Below are 18,645 nucleotides of genomic sequence, written 5' to 3' on the forward strand. Positions count from 1 at the left end.
AGGCTAAGTCTCTTTCGGGTTTAATTCCATTTTCTCCACTTGGGGACCTTCCTGTGGGTTGTTTAAAAGCAGCATCCCAGGAGATAGCTCAGCTGGTAAAGGCACTTACTGCCAAGTCTGACAACTTAGAGTTCAGTCCCTGGCACTCACACAGTAGAGGGGGAACACAGATCGCCATGAGTGATCCTCTGACCCCACATGTGCACCATGGCATGGCACATGTATGTACACACACATGCAGACACACACACACACACACACAGAGAGAGAGAGAGAGAGAGAGAGAGAGAGAGACATACACACCATCACATATAAATAAGTGTATTTTTACCATTAAAAATTCTTTTGGGGGCTGGAGAGATGCCTCAGCGGTTAAAAGCACTGACTGTTCTTCCAGACGTCCTGAGTTCAAATCCCAGCAACCACATGGTGGCTCACAACCATCTGGAATGAGATCGGATGCCCTCCTCTGGTGTATCTGAAGACAGCTACAGTGCACTTGCATATAATAAATATTAAAGCTTAAAAAAACCTTTTAAAGTAACATAGGATGCCCCAAGAGAGCTCCTAAAATCTTTTATTTAACTGTTACTTGGTTGTATGCCCAAAGTGACATCACTTCTTGATAAAGAAAATCTGAGCCGGGCGGTGGTGGCACACGCCTGTAATCCCAGCACTCTGGGTGGCAGAGGCAGGCGGATTTCTGAGTTCGAGGCCAGCCTGGTCTACAGAGTGAGTTCCAGGACAGCCAGGGCTACACAGAGAAACCCTGTCTCGGAAAAAAAAAGAAAGAAAAAGAAAATCTGAAAAGTGGAGACAAAAAAAAAATCTTTATTTCTAACACCTACATCCAAGCATGATCAGCATCCGTGAGGGTGATAGCTGGTATGTATTTTGTGTTTATTTACTAAGAACATCAATGGGCTGTTGAACAGATCCTCAGTGTTGCCCACAGACTGACAACGGAGCCAGCCCCTGCATCTTTACCAGGTGACCGGAATCCAGAGGAGGCTGCTGGGTGCTTACTTATTTACGCAGTCTTCCCTATGTTTAAAGCTCTCCCGTGAGCCTGAGATGGACAAATCTGAGCCACCAGTCGCAGGCCTAGGGTCCCAGTCACACCACTCAACACAGCTGTACCTCTAGCTGGGGTACGTCATCTCAGAAAGATGCCTGGGGGTGGCCCAAAGCGCAAAAGTGGTGTGCAGTGGTGTGCTAGTGTCGTTGTTAATTCTTATGAACCTGATTTAAGTTCTGCGCTGATGAGATCAGCTACCAAATAGTAAATGCACCTCAAGGAACGTCATAGAACATAAGTATCTCTCAATGTTGCTTCATGATGTTTTTGAGACAGGGTCTCCCTATATAGCCCAGGGTGGCCTTGAACTTGCTATGTTGCCCAGGCTAAATTCTACTGCACAATCCTCCTGCCTCTGTCTCCAGAATCAGGATTTCGAGTGTGTATCATCACACTGACCCTCAGTGACATGTTCAAAACTACCAAGTATTCTACCCAACTCATAGAAACAGAATATCCATAACCAGTTCCCAGTCAGGGCATTTAGAGTGCAGGCAAGTATTTTTTTTTTCCATATACGTTGTATATGGAAAGGCCTAGGGCTGGAGAGATGGATCAGGGGTCAAGAGCACTGACTGACTGCTCTTCCAGAGGTCCTGAGTTCAATTCCCAGAAACCACAAGATGGCTAGCAACCATCTGTAATGGGATCTGACTCCCTCTTCTGGTGTGTCTGAAGATAGCAATGTACTCACATTAAATAAATAAATAAATAAATAAATAAATAAATAAATAAATCTTAAAAAAAAAAAAAGGAAAGGCCTACACACTACACAAAGGCCTTTATGGGATCCATTATTATTTTATATCTAGTCCTACAGATAAAATAACCACACCAAACCATGTGAACATCTGGGTGGCTTTTTGACACACATTGCAAAAATACTTTTGGAAAAAAAATTTGCAATATCACTGCCAGTGCATTAAGCCATCATACTTATTTCATCTTTACCCACATTCAGTTTTTTTTTCCCAGTCTAAAAATCATACTTTGGAGCTGCCACCGCTGCCGGCATCAGTTTAGTATTAACAATACTTTTAAGGGCGCCTACACTCCTACGCTGTACCTACACTGACGCTTATGTATCACCCCAGAAAAGTGAATTAGAAAATATAAACCAAAGTTTGCAATCTCTACCCTCAAAATGATTACAGTCTGATGGGAAAGAAAACACATTCAAAATAACCTGTTAACATGAGCAAGCAGGCCGGGTGGTGGTGGCGCACGCCTTTAATCCCAGCACTCTGGGAGGTAGAGGCAGTCGGATTTCTAAGCTCGAGGTCTTCTACAGAGTGAGTTCCAGGACAGCCAGGGCTACACAGAGAAACCAGAAACTGTGTCTCAAAAAAAAAAAAAAGCAAAAAACAAAACAAAACAAAACAAAAAAAAAGAGCAAGCCGGATATAATATAACTTAAACAAGGAGAATGAAAATGTAATAACAGACATATAAATGGGAATTTTTTGAAACTTTATGACTGGAGAAGGCAGAGTCTTAATTGAGATGCCTGGATGATCTCTCTTGGTATAAGTCAGCACAAAGGTGCTCTACTTGAGAAATTAAGTGTGTGTGTTCACAGTGCTGCAAGGAGCTCCCCACAACTCATGCTGTATCATCAGCGCTTATGAGAAGAATGTGAACTCTCTCTCTCTCCTGACACAGTCAGACTGGAAATCCCTTCCTTGAAAACAAAAGCACTTTCAGCGTAGGTCATGCTCTTGACCTTGGTTGGCCAGTGTAGACTCCCGTCGTGACAGAGGAGCTACCCTGAGGAACGTGAACGGGACGATTCACAGTCAACCGTTCTCGGAAGCAGCTAGGATCACTCTGCTGGCTGGAAACTGCTCTTCCACTATTAAACTTTCAGACAAGTTAATGGAAGGAAGAATATTTGCTTCAAAGTGCCATACTTAATTAACTTTTTTTTTTTTTGGTTTTCATTTCCAACTGACATTTTAAAAGGTATCACACACAAATGTGACTTTATGAAGCAATCTGAGTATGTAAGTTTCAGGTATGGCTTATTCGTACTGTATGTAAGTTTGCTGGCTAAACCCACTTCTGAATTCTCACCATGAACAGAAAGACACAGAGCTGGACCTTAGGAGGGCGAGCTCCGTTCCTTTTGGCCACACTCCTAAAAACAAAGGAATTCACGCTGTTTTAAGAATCTCAGTGTTAGCCGGGCGGTGGTGGCACATGCCTGTAATCCCAGCACTCTGGGAGGCAGAGGCAGGCGGATTTCTGAGTTCGAGGCCAGCCTGGTCTACAGAGTGAGTTCCAGGACAGCCAGGGCTACACAGAGAAACTCTGTCTCGAAAAAAAAACCAAATACAGACAAACAAACAAACAATCTCAGTGTTTTCTAAGGTTTTCTTATTTCACCCAAAGAAACTTGTTTATCAATGAGATATATTAAGGTTCTGTTTGTTTGGTTTGGTTTTGGTTTTGTTGCGACCCAGTCTCTTCACATAGCTCTGGTTGGCTATCCTGGTCTCGCTATGTAGACCAGGCTGGCCTCTGGCTCCAGGGCACTAAGATTAAAGGCATGCTCCACCGTGCCAAGCTATTCTCACCAAGCCCGGTTCTTACGTTAATTTTAAACGTGGAAAGTGATCATAGAAGGAATGTATCAAGTAAAGATTTCAGGGAAAGGGTGTCTAGGTGATCTGTTATCTATCGGTAGGTTAATCTCATCATCAGCCATGTGGCTCTCTCTCCATGGTGCTCTCTAAGCCAAAGATCCGCCTGTCCTGAGACACAGCTTCCCTGTCTCCATTTCCTTCTTGATTTGGAATCATTAGCAGTGTCTATGGTTACTGCTACACAGAGACAGAGGATGAGTTCAAATGAGAAGAAAGATAAGAACAAAAGCTTACCACCCACAGGGGCAGCACGCCACCCTGGACCTCAGGCCAGAATCAGGAAGCGGGGGTTACATCTCCCCAAGGTCTCTAGAATTCCTGGAGGAGTCTTATGGCTTTGAAACCAGGGTGATCCAGAAATAAGGCCGACATCCTCCTTACCCTGTGATGTGTGAGCCCTGCAACTAGATACTCAAACATTGGACGTCTTACAAACATTGGACATCTTATGCAGTATGAACTGGCAAAACAAGCAAAAACAATTCTGATCTCCAATAGCACTGACTGTGGCCCTCCTCCTATCAAATGGCTGCCTCTGCCCACGTGCCCTCCATTGCCCCACCCTGACCTGTGAGCCCTGATCAGTGCTTTGTTTTCTTGGCTTAGCCAGACTTTACTCAAGGTCCTGAACTGTATGCATTTCCATCTCTCTCTCTCTCTCTCTCTCTCTCTCTCTCTCTCTCTCTCTCTCTCTCTGTGTGTGTGTGTGTGTGTGTGTGTGTGCGTGTGCGCGCGCACACGCGCGCGCGTGTAGTTTCTACAGAGACTGATGCTAAGCTAGTTTAGCAGAATCCTCATCCTTGACAGCTGATCGGTTTCTCCTCCTCTACTATGCCCAAGTGAATCCAAGCAACCTGATCTGTGCACAGGGAGAACCCTGTGACAGGGATCTGTCCGGAGCCCCAATCTCCCCTCCACTTCCTTGAGTAATGCCCCATCCTTTCCCCTCCACTCTGATCCTCAGTTACCAATCTGCCGCTTGCTCAGGCCGTAAACCTCGGTATTCAACTCTGTGAGTCTGTTACACGTTCAGGTCAGAACCTGTGTCCTGGTCTCCCTAACAAACTAGGCTCAGGCACTAAACAGTAAGCTGGTTACAACGGTAAAGTAAAGCTGGCTGCAGTAGGGTGTGCTGTTAGCCCAGCCCAGGAGGCAGGGGGAGCTGGATTTTGTGAGCTGGAGACCAGGTTGGTCTACATGATGTGTTCTAGGCCAGCCGAGGCTACACAGTGAGGCAGAGAGAAGGAGACAGACAGACAGAGACAGAGACAGAGACAGAGACAGAGAGAGAATATATAGATGGCCACATCACATTGGAAAGAGGAACAAAGAAAGATCTCCAGGGTTCATCCCAAAGCTATCTTCAAAGTCCTAATATGATGTTAAAGTTTAAATAGACGACCATGAGGTATGCCTAACAAAGCAGTTCCAGTCCAGGTCCTGCCCATCCATCCTTCTCTCCGCTCCAGTCTCCGGCAACTGGGCTGACAAGTTGTCAGAACTATGTAAACCTCCTCCTCTGGCTGCTCCTGGCCACTGACATTCAGTCTTTTTCTTCTTCCAACGTGATAGATACTTCTAGAGCAATTCCACTTTCTTGGAGTCCCCTGTTTCAACAGTCTGACATCCAAAGTGATGGCATGCACTTTTCCCTAGAATATCTTATTCTAGGGAAACAAGGTTACAAGTTCAGCCCCTCCTCCCAACCCAGGGTACCATTGCCATGACCCCTATACCTACTGCACTGGTCCCCCAATAAAATTTCCTTCCTGCATCTTAATGATGTCACTGCATATTATCAAGCAGGAGAATGTTCCTAAGAATCTCTAATCCAAGGCCAGTAAGTGGTGGTGCACACCTTTAGTCCCAGCACTTGGGAGGCAGAGGCAGGCGGATTTCTGAGTTCGAGGCCAGCCTGGTCTACAGAGTGAGTTCCAGGACAGCTAGGACCAGGGCTATACAGAGAAAACCTGTCTCAGAAAACCAAAAGAAAAAAGAAAAAGGAAAAGAAAAAGAAAAAGAAAAAGGAAAAGGAAAAGGAAAAGAAAAAGAAAAAGAAAAAGGGAAAGGAAAAGGAAAAGAAAAAGAAAAGGGGAAAGGAAAAGGAAAAGGAAAAGGAAAAGGAAAAGAAAAAGAAAAAGAAAAAGGAAAAGAAAAAGAAAAAGGAAAAGAAAAAGAAAAAGGAAAAGAAAAAGAAAAAGGAAAAGGAAAAGGAAAAAGAAAAAGAGAATCTGTAGTCCAGGGCTGGGCAGTTGCAGCGGCTCGTGCCTTTAATCCCAGCACTCGGGAGGCAGCACTCACACCCACAGCTACGCTTTCCCTGCAGCTGTCGGTCAGCAGCTATTGGGGACCCCTCTCCCACCTCACTTCCTTACAACCCCTGACCCAGAGCTCAGTATCCAAGGAATAATCAGGTTTGCAAATCAACGCTGGAGTCGTGAGGTTAAAGGGGAAGAAATCAAAGATGGCATTTAAATGCTCCCTGGTTCGCATGGCCGTGGCCGGGAGGGCTGAGCTATTTCAGTTCAGCATGAATGATTTACAAAGAGCTGATGTTTGACTATCACCCATGGAAAAATCTATTACTTTTTGGAGGATAAAAGATGTTCAGGGGCTAGGACGATGGTTTGGTTGGCAAAGTATTTGCATCCTGAGTATGGCAAACCTGAGTTTGGATCCACGGAGCTGACATAACAGGTCAGGCTAGGGGTGGTAGTGTGTGCCTGTAATCCCAGTGACATCAAAGTGGACACACACACTTCTCTGAAAGCTCATGGGCCACTGGACCTGACCTATGTAGAGAGTGCCGGGTCAATTAGAAACCTGGTCTCAAAAAAAAAAAAAAAAGACGACTCACACCCGAGATTGCCGTATAGGCCTGTGCATATCCACAGAGACACAAATAATAGTACATTTTAGATGTATCTCAGAGAGAAAAAAGTGGTTAAAATGTCTTATCAACAGTGGTGAATGGAAAGTAAAGGTTCTGAAAGAAAAGGTATTTTTCCATTTTGCTTTCTAGAAAGTGAAGTTTGTATTATATCATTCTGTATAAACTATAGAAATGTATATTATATGCTTATATAAAAGGGAAAAATCTATACTATATGAATGAGGTGTTAAAATGTCAAAATATAGCTGGGCATGGTAGTGTATACCTTTAATTCCAGCACACAGGAGTCAGACAGGAGGTAATACAGAGAGGAGGTATAGTTTTTAGAAAATTACTTTAGTGCCCACATTCTTTAATAAAACATACAAAAATAAAAGTAGATTTGAATATAATATACTTAATATATAAACATTTAGTAAGAAAACGAATCCAATAAAATTACCATTTTTTCCCAGGTAATTTTGTAGAACATTGTGATGGTTTGAATATGTCATTGTGATGACTCATATGTCTGAATACCACATTGGACATATAGAGACAATGGTTTTCTTGGCTGTATTCCCTAAACAATACACTTGTACTGTGTGACTTTATTACACGAGTGATGTGTGTAGTTTACTATCCTGCTCAATCGGCAGGGGCTGGAGAGGTGGCTCAGTGGTTAAGAGCACTGACTGCTTTTCCAAAGGTCCTGAGTTCAAACCCCAGCAATCACGTGATGGCTCACAACCATCCATAATGAGATCTGATGCCCTCTTCTGGTGTGTCTGAAGACAGCAACAGTGTTTTTAGATATAATAAATAAATCTTTAAAAAAAATCAGCACGCTGGGCGGTGGTGGCACACGCCTGTAATTCCAGCACTCTGGGAGGCAGAGGTAGGTGGATTTCTGAGTTCGAGGCCAGCCGGTTTACAAAGTGAGTTCCAGGACAGCCAGGGCTACACAGAGAAACCCTGTCTCGAGAAAACCAAATCAAAAAAAAACAAAAAAAAAAAACAAAAAAAAAAAAACAAAAAAAACAACCCCCCCAAAAAAATCAGCACAAAGGACTTGATCGTCTGTAGGTGTCCATATTTACAGAAGATTCTAGAACCACTCCTCTGCCAGCATGGATGAAGACATGACTATTGCAGTGCTGCAATTTCTAAACGTTGATGCTAACAGTTTAGACTTGATGCTTTTCTCACTCTTAATTTTTGCTTCTCCTCTGCAATTACGGAATGTTACAGAGTCAACACTGACTCTGCAAAATAGGAATAACCAATGACGACAGTTTGTTTGAAGCATCAACTTCTAAGGGTGAGGTAAGAAAAACTAATCTAGGATAATTACTAGGTCAAAGAGGAAATCAAAACAGTAGTTATCCACCTAACAGAAACAATGCAAAGTGTGTAGGTCAGAGCTTATGGGGCTGACCCTACATATTATAGTATTTACACAATCTGTATGTGCTGAAGCGGTCATGAGACTAAAAAGATGCTTCATCAGTTAAGCCCACTTGCTGCTCTTGCAGAAGACCCAAGTTCAGTTCCCAGCACCCACGACAGGCTGCTCACGACTGCCTGTAACTCCAGCTCTAAGGGATCCGACGCCCTCTTCTGGCCTCCATGGGCACTGCACTCACATGCACATACCTACACACAGACTTACACATAAATAAATAAATGTTTTTTTTATTCCACTAAAGGAAGCCATACAGCCCAATGTATTCCTTTTGTAAAACCTGTATCTTCAGGTGTTATTTTACATATTCATGTGTCACTGTGCTGTAAATGAATTCTTTTTTAAATGAGAGAAATTATTTCACATCTTAAAGTTTTATACACGTTTACACAAATAATAATAATAATAATAATAATAAGGAAGTGGTGGCACACACCTTTAATCCCAGCACTTGGGAGGCAGAGGGAGGTGTATTTCTGAGTTCAAGGACAGCCTGGTCTACAGAGTGAGTTCCAGGACAGCCAGGGCTACACAGAGAAACCCTGTCTCAAAAAAAAACAAAATAAATAAATAAATAAATACACTAAACTAGGCACACCGCATTGGATAGCTCGGAACAGTTCGTAGCTCAAGCTCTGGGAGATCTGATGCTCTCTTCTGGCATCAGGCAGTGCACGCAAACGATAACAAAAAATTTTTAAAGCAAACCCCATCACCAATGCCTCTTTCAAGTTTAGACCAGACAAGGTATGCAAAGTGTCTGCAGCACTGACTGACACACAGGAACCATTGACAAGAGTCCATCTTTCTCCCCTCACCCTTTATTCCACTGTCGAGCAGGCCCACAACCACTCAACAAAATAAAGGCAGAAATGGTGACTGGCCTATCTTATAGAATATTCCTTTTTCCATGGAAGAAGAGATGTAGAAGATAGAGATGATGATGGTGATGATGATGATGATGGTGATGATGATGATGATCATCATCATCATCATAATAATAATAATACAAGGGGAGCCAAGATTATCTGGGGGCAGACACAGTTCCTAAGGTCTCCCTTTCATGTTCCCATATTCACATTTCACAGTTAACTATTAAAGACTTTTCCTTAAACCAAGATGTTTTAATAAATTAATAACTAGGCTGTGGTGAAAGGAAATCAACCTAGACAAATTAGACCATGAGACGTTGCTCACAGAGTCTCCGCTATCAACAAAAGTTACTCAAGTCTCCCCCAGTTCCATATTAACTCTAAAGTTGGCAGGCTTTCCAAGCTTACACAGACCAGAGGAAAAAAGAGGCAGGGGGAAGGAGTCACCATCGGAACCTGCAAGACAGTAAGTTTCCTTGGAGAAAGAGCCAAGAATCTGCATGAATACTGACAGTGGGGTACAACTGTAGGATCGATGTTACTGTGAGCAGTCAGATAAAGAATGTCTCTGTGTATACATGTTGTGTGTACATGTATACGTGGGTGCATGTTGTATTGGCTAGTTTCGTGTGTCAACTTGACACAGGCTGGAGTTATCACAGAGAAAGGAGCTTCAGTTGGGGAAGTGCCTCCATGAGATCCAGCTGTGGGGCATTTTCTCAATTAGTGATCAAGTGGGGAGGGCCTCTTGTGGGTGGTACCACCTTTGGGCTGGTGCTCTTGGGTTCTATAAGAGAGCAGGATGAGCAAGCCAGGGGAAGCAAGCCAGTAAGAAACATCCCTCCATGGCCTCTGCATCAGCTCCTGCTTCCTGACCTGCTTGAGTTCCAGTCCTGACTTCCTTTAGTGATGAACTGCAACGTGGCAGTGTAAGCCCAATAAACCCTTTCCTTCCCAACTTGCTTCTTGGTCATGATGTTTGTGCAGGAATAGAAACCCTGACTAAGACACATGTATACGTGTGTGCACATGTATGTAGACGCCAGAGGACAACCTGCGATGTCATCTCTTCTTATATCTATGTACCTTATTTCTTGAGACAAATTCTCTCGCTGGTACCCAAAGCTCACCAATTCTGCTAGATGGCCATGGAGTCCTAGATATGTTCCTGACTTTGCCTCCTAGGAGCTGGTGTTACAAGTACACATGCCACCACCACAAGGACACATGCCACCACCACAAGTACACATGCCACCACCACAAGGACATGCTACCACCATGCCCAGCTTTTGACATGAACTCTGGGAACCAACCTTGGCCATGCACTAAACACAAAGTCCTGCAGCCTATTCCATGAGGATACCAAGAGACGGACAGGTTAGCTCCCTTAACCTTCCTCGTTGCCTTGGAGACTGAGAAGGCACTTGGTTAGAAAGTCTGTGAAAACTGGAAAGGATCTGCCGGACTCATCTCTTCCAACCTGAAGTCCTCCTACAAGGTGACATAGCAGGGCACAGTTCCGCAGGCAGCTGGTGTCCCCTGCTCCCTCCTCCTCTCTGTCAATCTTCACCCTTGATGTTTTTCATAGTGTTACAGGGACACCATGACATCATAGGCCGCTCTAGCTCTCTCACCTCCCCCACCCCGCCCCACCCCTCACACCCTGTGTCTTAGGAACAGAGGGCACGAAGTATTTGCTTCTGCAGCAACCCAGCACCTTTTCCATTTTACAATCCCTCAACCATCCTAATGCTGCAACCCTTTAAATACAGTTCCTCATATCGTGGTAACAGCCCCCAATCATAAAGTTATTTTGTTGCTACTTCGTAACTGTAATTTTGCTACTGATCTGAATCATAATGTAAGAGCTGATATTCAGGATGCTTGATGTGCAACCTCAAAGGGGTCGTGACCTAAGGGTTGAGAACCACTTCCGTAAATTAAGTTAATAGTGACCAATAAGTTCTTCTCTCCATGCACTTTCTTTCCAAATTCAAAACAAACTCACAAGGAAACAAATGCATGCTTGAGATAGTAAGTAAACCACGGTATAATAATAAGTAAACAATAGGCACTAAAATGCACAAGACTTCATAAAAGTCTCTCGCTGATCCTAGGCACGGCCGGCAAGCTCAGAAGTTCACTTTAAGTTTTTCCTCCTATAGAAGCAGACACACCTCTGCTTAGAGGGTCAGGGAGCTTAAGCGAGATAGATGGCTCATAAAAAATGTTTTTATGACTGACTGGACGTTAATGAACCCTAAATTACATCACAGTTCCGTATTTAGACTAATCCTGACGTTTTAATATGACAGGTAAACATATTCAAGAAATAAGATTATATCTGAAATTCTTTTGGATTTTTTTACAAATCTAATCCAACATTCTGTACTTAAATATTCCTATGCCCTCACTGCAGATAGCCTCCACTGGGATAGCCTGGGCCAACCCCTCTGGCTTTCTCTTCTGTTTCTCAAGTATTTCAGGCTAACCTGTGTAACGCTGTCACTATTGCTTCTGCCTACCTGCCTCGTCATGCAAGCGTCGCCCACAATGAGGCGCTAGAGCAGAGAGACCTTGCGCACATGCGCTTTAGCATCCAGCCAGCCTTTCTGCACATGCGCCTTAGCATCTAGCTGCCCGGGCCAGGTTCTAGCTGCCATATTCCTATTTCAGTGACTGGGGATATGGCTCAGTGGCGGAGTACTAACCAAATCTACACAAGGTCCAGGGTTCAATCATTAACACAGCAAACCCAAAACCAAATGCATATTTTTCTCTTTAAATTTCTGAATGTTGGTCCAGAAGACTAGAACTGATTAAATCTGATTCATTCTTTACCTCCCCACTCAGAAACAGGTAAGAAAATATGTGTCCCAGTTGTTAGATGAATAAAAGAAAAATGTCCCCAGACTTTATTTATTTCTTTATTTACTTTTCTTTTATGTGTATTGGGTATTTTGCCTGCATTAATCTGCATGAGGCTGTCGGGTTCTCTTGGACATCGGACAGCTGGTAATGTGGGTGCTGGGAATTGAACCCGGATCATCTGGAAAAGCAAGCACTGCTCTTAACTAACCACTGAGCCAACTGAATCAAAGAAGTTTAAAGGAAGTGACTCGATTAATTAAGCAAATTTGAGTTGATCTAAAGCACTTGAGCTATGGATAGCTTCTATTTTGGTTTTCAAGCGTGTAAGCATTTTTTGGAGGATGCAACTTTTATCATTTATTTATGTACTTAATGCGCATGGTATTTTGTCTGCATATATATGCCTGTAGAGGGCATCAGATCCTCTGCAACTGGAGTTATAGACAGTTGTGAGCTACCCTTTGGGTGTTGGGAATTGAGCCCAGGTCCTCTGGAAGAGTAGCCAGTGCTCCTAACCACTGAGACACATCTCCAGTCCAGAGTATGCAACATTTAAAAACATATTTGTTAGGCTGGAACCCCTGCTCATCCCCAGTACAACCTGGGAAACCCTGGCTGCTTTCCTTCCCCAAACTCCCCCTGCACAGAGCAAAGTCCCCCTGCACAGAGCAAACTCCCCTACCCGATTGGAGAAAGCTCCAGGCTAACGTGTATCACCCTTCATCTCTGAGTTTCCAACAACCCACCCAAGAACGCTCGCCCAGGGGCTCAGCTTTTGACCATGCATGGACACAATCCCAGCTCCTGGCCCATCACTCCTCGTATAAGCTCTAGAAAAAACCCTACTTTAACCTGGATGTGGTACTTCACTGACCTCCACCTGTGAGATCATAGAACCTACCAGAGAACTGCCTCCTACTAAACCTGCCTTTATCTACTTTTAATCTGGTCTAACCTGGCCTATATCCCTGTCACCAGGGGAGAAAAAAATGCCTATCAATTTTATCTTGATAATTTACTTCTTGAAGTAGCTTCTTTAAGAAATCAACTCTTGGGGCTGGAGAGATAGCTCAGCAGTTAAGAGTTAAGAGTTAAGAGACTGCTCTTCTGAAGGTCCTGAGTTCAAATCCCAGAAACCACATGGCAGCTCACAAACATCCATAACAAGATCTGACGCCCTCTTCTGGTGTGTCTGAATACAGTCACAGTGTACTTACATATAATAAATAAATAAATCTTAAAAAGAAAGAAAGGAAGGAAGGAAGGAAGGAAAGAAAGAAAGAAAGAAAGAAAGAAAGAAAGAAAGAAAGAAAGAAAGAAAGAAAGAAAGAAAGAAAGAAAGAAAGAAAGAAAGAAAGAGAAAGAAAGAAAATCTTGGGGCTGGAGAGATGACTCGTGGTTAACAGCACAGACTGCTCTTCCAGAAGTCCTGAGTTCAATTCCCAGCAACCACATGGTGGCTCACAACCATCTGTAATGAGATCCGATGTCCTCTTCAGGTGTGTCTGAAGACAGCTACAGTGTACTGGTATACATAAAATATATAAATCTTTAAATTAAAAAAAAAGTAACTCTTAGCTGCCAGTCCTTGAACAAAATAATGACTAATTCAAGGCCACTGTCAGCTATGTAGCAAGTCTAAGGCTAGCCTGGGCTGCATAAAATGCAGTTTTGTAAAAGAAGGGAAAGAAGGAGGGCGGAAAAAAAATCTTCCTGAGATCACCAATTGAAATTTTCCAAATGAAATAACACCAGCATAGTCTAAACTTATTTAATGTGAAGGACTAGCCTTAACTACACTCTAAAATGTACATTTAGGTCTTAAAAGTCTACTTGATCACAACCATCTGAATATCTAAGAACCCAATGGAGCAGTGTAAGAAGTCACTGCAGAGGACAGGGACAGTAACTTGGCGTCCCTGGGGTCTGAAGTTAGAGGAACCCGTGAGCACTAACAGGTGGGGGAAACCCAGGAGCCCAGTGCCAGGGAATAGAGACCCAAAGTGGGCTCTACCCAAAGCTGCAAGAGTCTACAGCTAAGACAGACAGGTCCCTAGACTCAGACAGACTGATAGCAGGCATCTTTTTGAAGGCAAGGACTGTGGACAGTGCACCGTAAGAGAAATAATATGGGACCCGTTAGTCCCCATGACTGCAGGTAACAGTAAACATACCCGTTAATGCCCTCCAGCCCATCTGTCACCTCTGACTCTAGGAACTTTATTAACACATACATCAAACGGTATCACTCCTCTCGGCATAAAATCCCGTGCTTGCCCTTCCCACGCCTTACGACACTCTCCACCGCGAGCATCCACTTCCAAACAGAGCATGGATTCTGCAGCCCCTGCACCTGAGCTCCTGCAAGCCCCGGCTCCCAGCCGGCAGCTCTGAAGCTTTCCTAGGCCAGCACACCCCCCACACACACACACACAAAGCCTGGCCTCCTCTCACCCCAGGAAACCTCTCCTGCCTGCTTACAAAGCTAAGGTAACTTCTTGCTCATCGGAAGCACACAACAAAAGCCCCGGGAAGCACCCAGACTGCTCAGTGCCTGCAGTCGGAGCCCCAGCCCCCAAACTGCATGTCTTATCAGCCCTTGTATCTTCAGGAAGTGTCAAGGGATCCGTAATGGGAAACCCCAGAAAACATGTACGGAACTTAATGTAACGTGTTTTACAGGACGGTTTTAAAACATGTTATACATGTTTGAAATTCTCAGTCAGTTAAAAATAATTACTAGTTTCTTGCATACACATATAAGTCTCCTTTGAGGTGGGGGGGGGCGTGTCTTAGAGATAAAAGTGACCTTTCAATTCTATTTGCACGCCATGGGATATTTCTAAGAATATTCACGTGGGTTGTTTCTAAGTGGTGGATTTGGATATGCCAAATTGAAACTACGTGTCCTTTGAGCTATTTAATTCCCTCCTTTTTGGCTGATCCTGTAATCACCACTTGGGTGTCCAAACCCTCACCGGAAAATTTTACAGCTGGTGAGAACCGTATACTTTTGGGATTACTGACACCGAAACGATTGCAGTTCCCAATGTAGATGTTTTCCCACTTTCCAGTAAGCCATGAAATAAAATATGAACTCATGGGGTAGCCCCAACTATAGTGGGGCAAAGCTAGATAAAAGCTTCTAGGGACTGTCTAGGCAGTCTCTCATCCAGCGTGACACAGGAGCACTGGCCCAGGAGAGGAGCACCTGAGACTGACAACAAAGCCTTTCTTTCTGTTCTTCACTGGGAGAATCTGAGAGGACAAGTTCATTACAAGTTCACTGTCCCTGGTGGCATCTAAGGAACCATCTAGAAAACGATCCCTTGTGTGAACGTCATTAGGTACTACAAGAATAATAAACCGTGAGCTAGCAATCGGCTGTCGGATACTTCAGAGCCACGCCTGGCTCATGTTCAGCAAGTAGGAATTGCAGGCTCCCTGCAGCCTTCCCTGGTGTCTCTGCTTCCGTGGCTAACCCACGTGAAGTAATTAACTAAGATCACAAAAGAATGCAGGTATCTGACAACAGGCTTAAGTGCAAACTAGAAGACCAGACGAAGGCTCACTACAAGGTATGCATTAACATTAAAATATAAACCAAAAAAAAAATCAGATTACTAAAAGATCAAAGGCACTGTTTGCTCCCTAGTCTTGTACATAGGTTAAGTAAGTCTCGGGGTATTCCTAAAATGTCAATCAGACTTTTCAAAATAAAGTTTCACCTCTTATGGTGTGATTGTTTTTGTTTGTTTGTTTGTTTGTTTGGATTTGATCTGTCAGCAGTAGTAACATTGTGGTTCTGAATGAAAGGCTGTGAGCCAGTCCCCAGCCGCTCCAAGAAAATGAGGAGACCCGCCTCAGACATTGTCATTCCCTTAGAGAAAGAATTTTATAGTACATCCTAATCTCTCAAACAGCCCACCATTACAGCCACCCTTAGAGAAGAGAAAGTGAAGCACTAGCAGACATCTTGACCTCCAAGAGGGTTCAAAAGGCAGTTGCCACCTGCATATCAGCAGGCACCACCCCCACGCACTCCCCCCACCCGGGCTCTTTTATCCGATGCCTCCCGCTTTAAGAAGCCTCTGCCTCCAACCCACGGCCCTAAGTTAAGGGCTGAGCCCAGTCCTGCAGCGGCCATAGCAGACGGCCAGCTGGAGGAGGTCAGCCTGGGCAGGCAATATTCATAATTAGGGCAATAATCAAGCGTCTTCAGTAATGGATTTGGAACCTTTCAAATTTGTCAAAATGCTTCTCTTTGGTGAATATGACAGACCACAAGTTACTATCTGTTTATAAATTCTCATAAAATAAAATTTTAAAAAAATGAATATACTAAAATGTTTTCAAACGGAACTATGTTGCTGTTCATTAGATCCCACGGCCAAATTGTAATGGTGGGGCGGAAAGGGCTCTGAATGAAACAAGTACAGAGGCCATTGTCAAACTTTGGAGTTTTACGGGGGGAGGGGGCATTAGACTATAAAGTACATAGATGAAAACTCCAAATTAAAAAACAAAAACAGCCTGGGATCAAGTTTCAAAGGAAACTATCAAAATACTGAAGAAAAGTCTTGAAGGTGCGTGCATAAACTTAAGGATGACGATTGTCCTCCAAATGTTCAAGTCCTTCACTGTAAAAGACGTGAAGGCAAACCGACCCCTCAGAGGCGTTCATCTTGGCCCCTTCAGTAATGCAGGCAGCTTAATTACAGGGGCAGAGCTAGGGGGTTGCGGGCGCGGGGGGAGGGCGGGGAGGATCAAGATTGATCTTTGAGACACAGCAAGAAGCAAACTTTCACTGGATGTTTGTCTGCTCGGTTCAAAAGAACCTTCGCAAAAACAAATCTCTGCTACGTAAAATAAATAAATAAATAAATAAATAAATAAATAAATAAATAAATAAATAAAGCTATCTGTTTTCCAACCGTATAGAAAACACATTAGTAGGTAAAAGCTAACCAACCCTTCAGGGGAGGCGCCGGGACCACAGAAGGCCGCTTTACAGGCTTTTACAGTTTGAACTTTTGACCTCCTCCCAAAATGTCATAAAAGAATGTTTAAGCCCTGGAACTAGAAAGAATGCTTTCTTCATCGGATCGTTTCATAAAACATCGCGAAGTGCTGTATTTGCTCTTAGGCACCCGGCCCACGGTCCAAAACTAAAGTTTTCTAAGCGCGAGGTTGCCCGGGATTAAGAAAAACATATCAAGTAGGTTTTGCAATAAAAACACAAAGTCAATACAACGCTGAGTTTTGGCCACGAAAACCCCTCTCCAACTACTTTGCTCAGTATTTTCTTTTCTCCTTCGCCACCAACAAACTAAAAGATCAAGTTCCCTAGCTCCTCTCTGTTGTCTTTTTTTTTTTCTCTACCTTCGATCACATAATACTGTTTGGAAGTTGCCACAATCAAAAAAATTTTGTCTTGTACGGAAATGCGGGAGAGTGAGAACGGCGCCAACACACCTGAGCAGAGCGACGCGCCCCACGAGGTCGCCACCCTGGAAAAGGATGTCGCAGGGACTGAGGCGCAGCTGAAGGGCGGGCCACGCAGACCTGGTACCACTGGAATCCCGACTCTCCGCTCCTTCCCTCGGCCTGGCCGGCACTCCCCAGGCCCGCGAGGCGTGAAAAAGCTGACACCCGCAGCCACGACCGGTGCGCACCCCAGTGCTGCCGCGCCGCCTACCTGGCCAGCCCCAGGCGCCGCCCCGCAGGGCGCGCCACCGCCGCCGCCAGGAGGCTCCCCCTGACGCCTGGCCGCCCCTGACGCGCGTGGTGAAAGGCGCAGTCCACGTTCCAAGTGCCCTAAAGTCCCCCGATTCCACGCTCCCGACGCCCCGCGGACCCCTCCCCGACCGAGATGCGCGCGAGGATCTTGAGACCCCCCGGAACTCGGCCTAAGTGCGGGCTCAGCACCCTCCGGAGCCGGGGACAGGGCAGGGACCCCGCAGCTCGACGGGGTGGCGACACTCACCCAGGCAGCGGATCTGGAAGCCAGAAGGGGGTCGCAGAGCCCTGCGCGTCCAGCCCTCCCGCAGCGCCTCAAGATGCTCCTCCTTGCCCTGGATCAGCAAGACCTGCTCGTCGATCCAGCCTAGGAAAAAAGTCTCGGCAACCGCGGCTGTGACCTTCTTGTTCCAGAAGTGTTGCATGTTCTCCGCTTTGAAATCTGCGAAGATCTCGTACCCGATGTGGTGTCGGGCGAGCTGCCGGGGTTGGGTGGGAACTGGAGGCGAGGGCTGAACCGTCCCCGGCTTCTCCTCGGCAGGGCTTTCGGCCGGGCCCAGGACGATGGCCAAAGAGTGTGGCGCGATCTGCAGAAACTTCTCCATCTTACCAAAGGCATCCGCCGCGCGGACTGCACTCACCGGTGCCGCCGCTGCAGGCGGCTGGAGGGAACCGGCACCGGACAGTGGCTGTGGGACGAGCGGGGAGAGTCAGAGTCTCACCCGAGGTTGGGGGTCCGCACCCTTCCCCGCCCCGCCGGGCCCCCGCGGGAGCCGGGTAGTGCCAAGGTGCAGCCCGCGGGAGGGCGCAGCAGGTCACCGCGCGGTAGTGCCGGAAAGGGACAGCGACGCGACCAGTTACCTGCAGCCCCGGGCCACCCTCCGGGCACCGCTCATTTTCCAGCCGTGGCACCCAAGCCTCCCTTGGCACCCGGCAGCCCCAGCGGGGGCGGAGAGCCGGAGGAGGGGTGCCGAGGGGGCGGGCAGTTTGCCGCGATCCGGGGAATTCCCTTGGCTGGACGCGGCCGGAGGAATTCCAGGAAGGCCGGTACCGGAGACCGTGAAGGCGGCGGCGCCGGCTGGGAGAGTTGAGTTTAAGCGCCC

At 45.6% G+C, this 18,645-nt stretch overlaps 1 protein-coding gene across 1 annotated transcript in view; it reads right to left on the reverse strand.

Annotated features, from left to right (window-relative positions):
* Window positions 1-18,302, reverse strand: part of Stox2 (storkhead box 2) — a 247,377-nt gene extending 229,075 nt beyond the window's left edge. The window contains exon 1 of the mRNA XM_052162680.1: window positions 17,790-18,302. Within this exon, the coding sequence (XP_052018640.1) occupies window positions 17,790-18,147 (358 nt within the window). The 5' untranslated portion in view covers window positions 18,148-18,302. The remainder of the gene's footprint in view (window positions 1-17,789) is intronic.
* Between the last annotated feature and the right edge of the window lie 343 nt (window positions 18,303-18,645).

This window comes from Apodemus sylvaticus, chromosome 18, assembly GCF_947179515.1.
Source record: "Apodemus sylvaticus chromosome 18, mApoSyl1.1, whole genome shotgun sequence".
In the NCBI taxonomy this organism is placed as follows: domain Eukaryota; kingdom Metazoa; phylum Chordata; class Mammalia; order Rodentia; family Muridae; genus Apodemus; species Apodemus sylvaticus.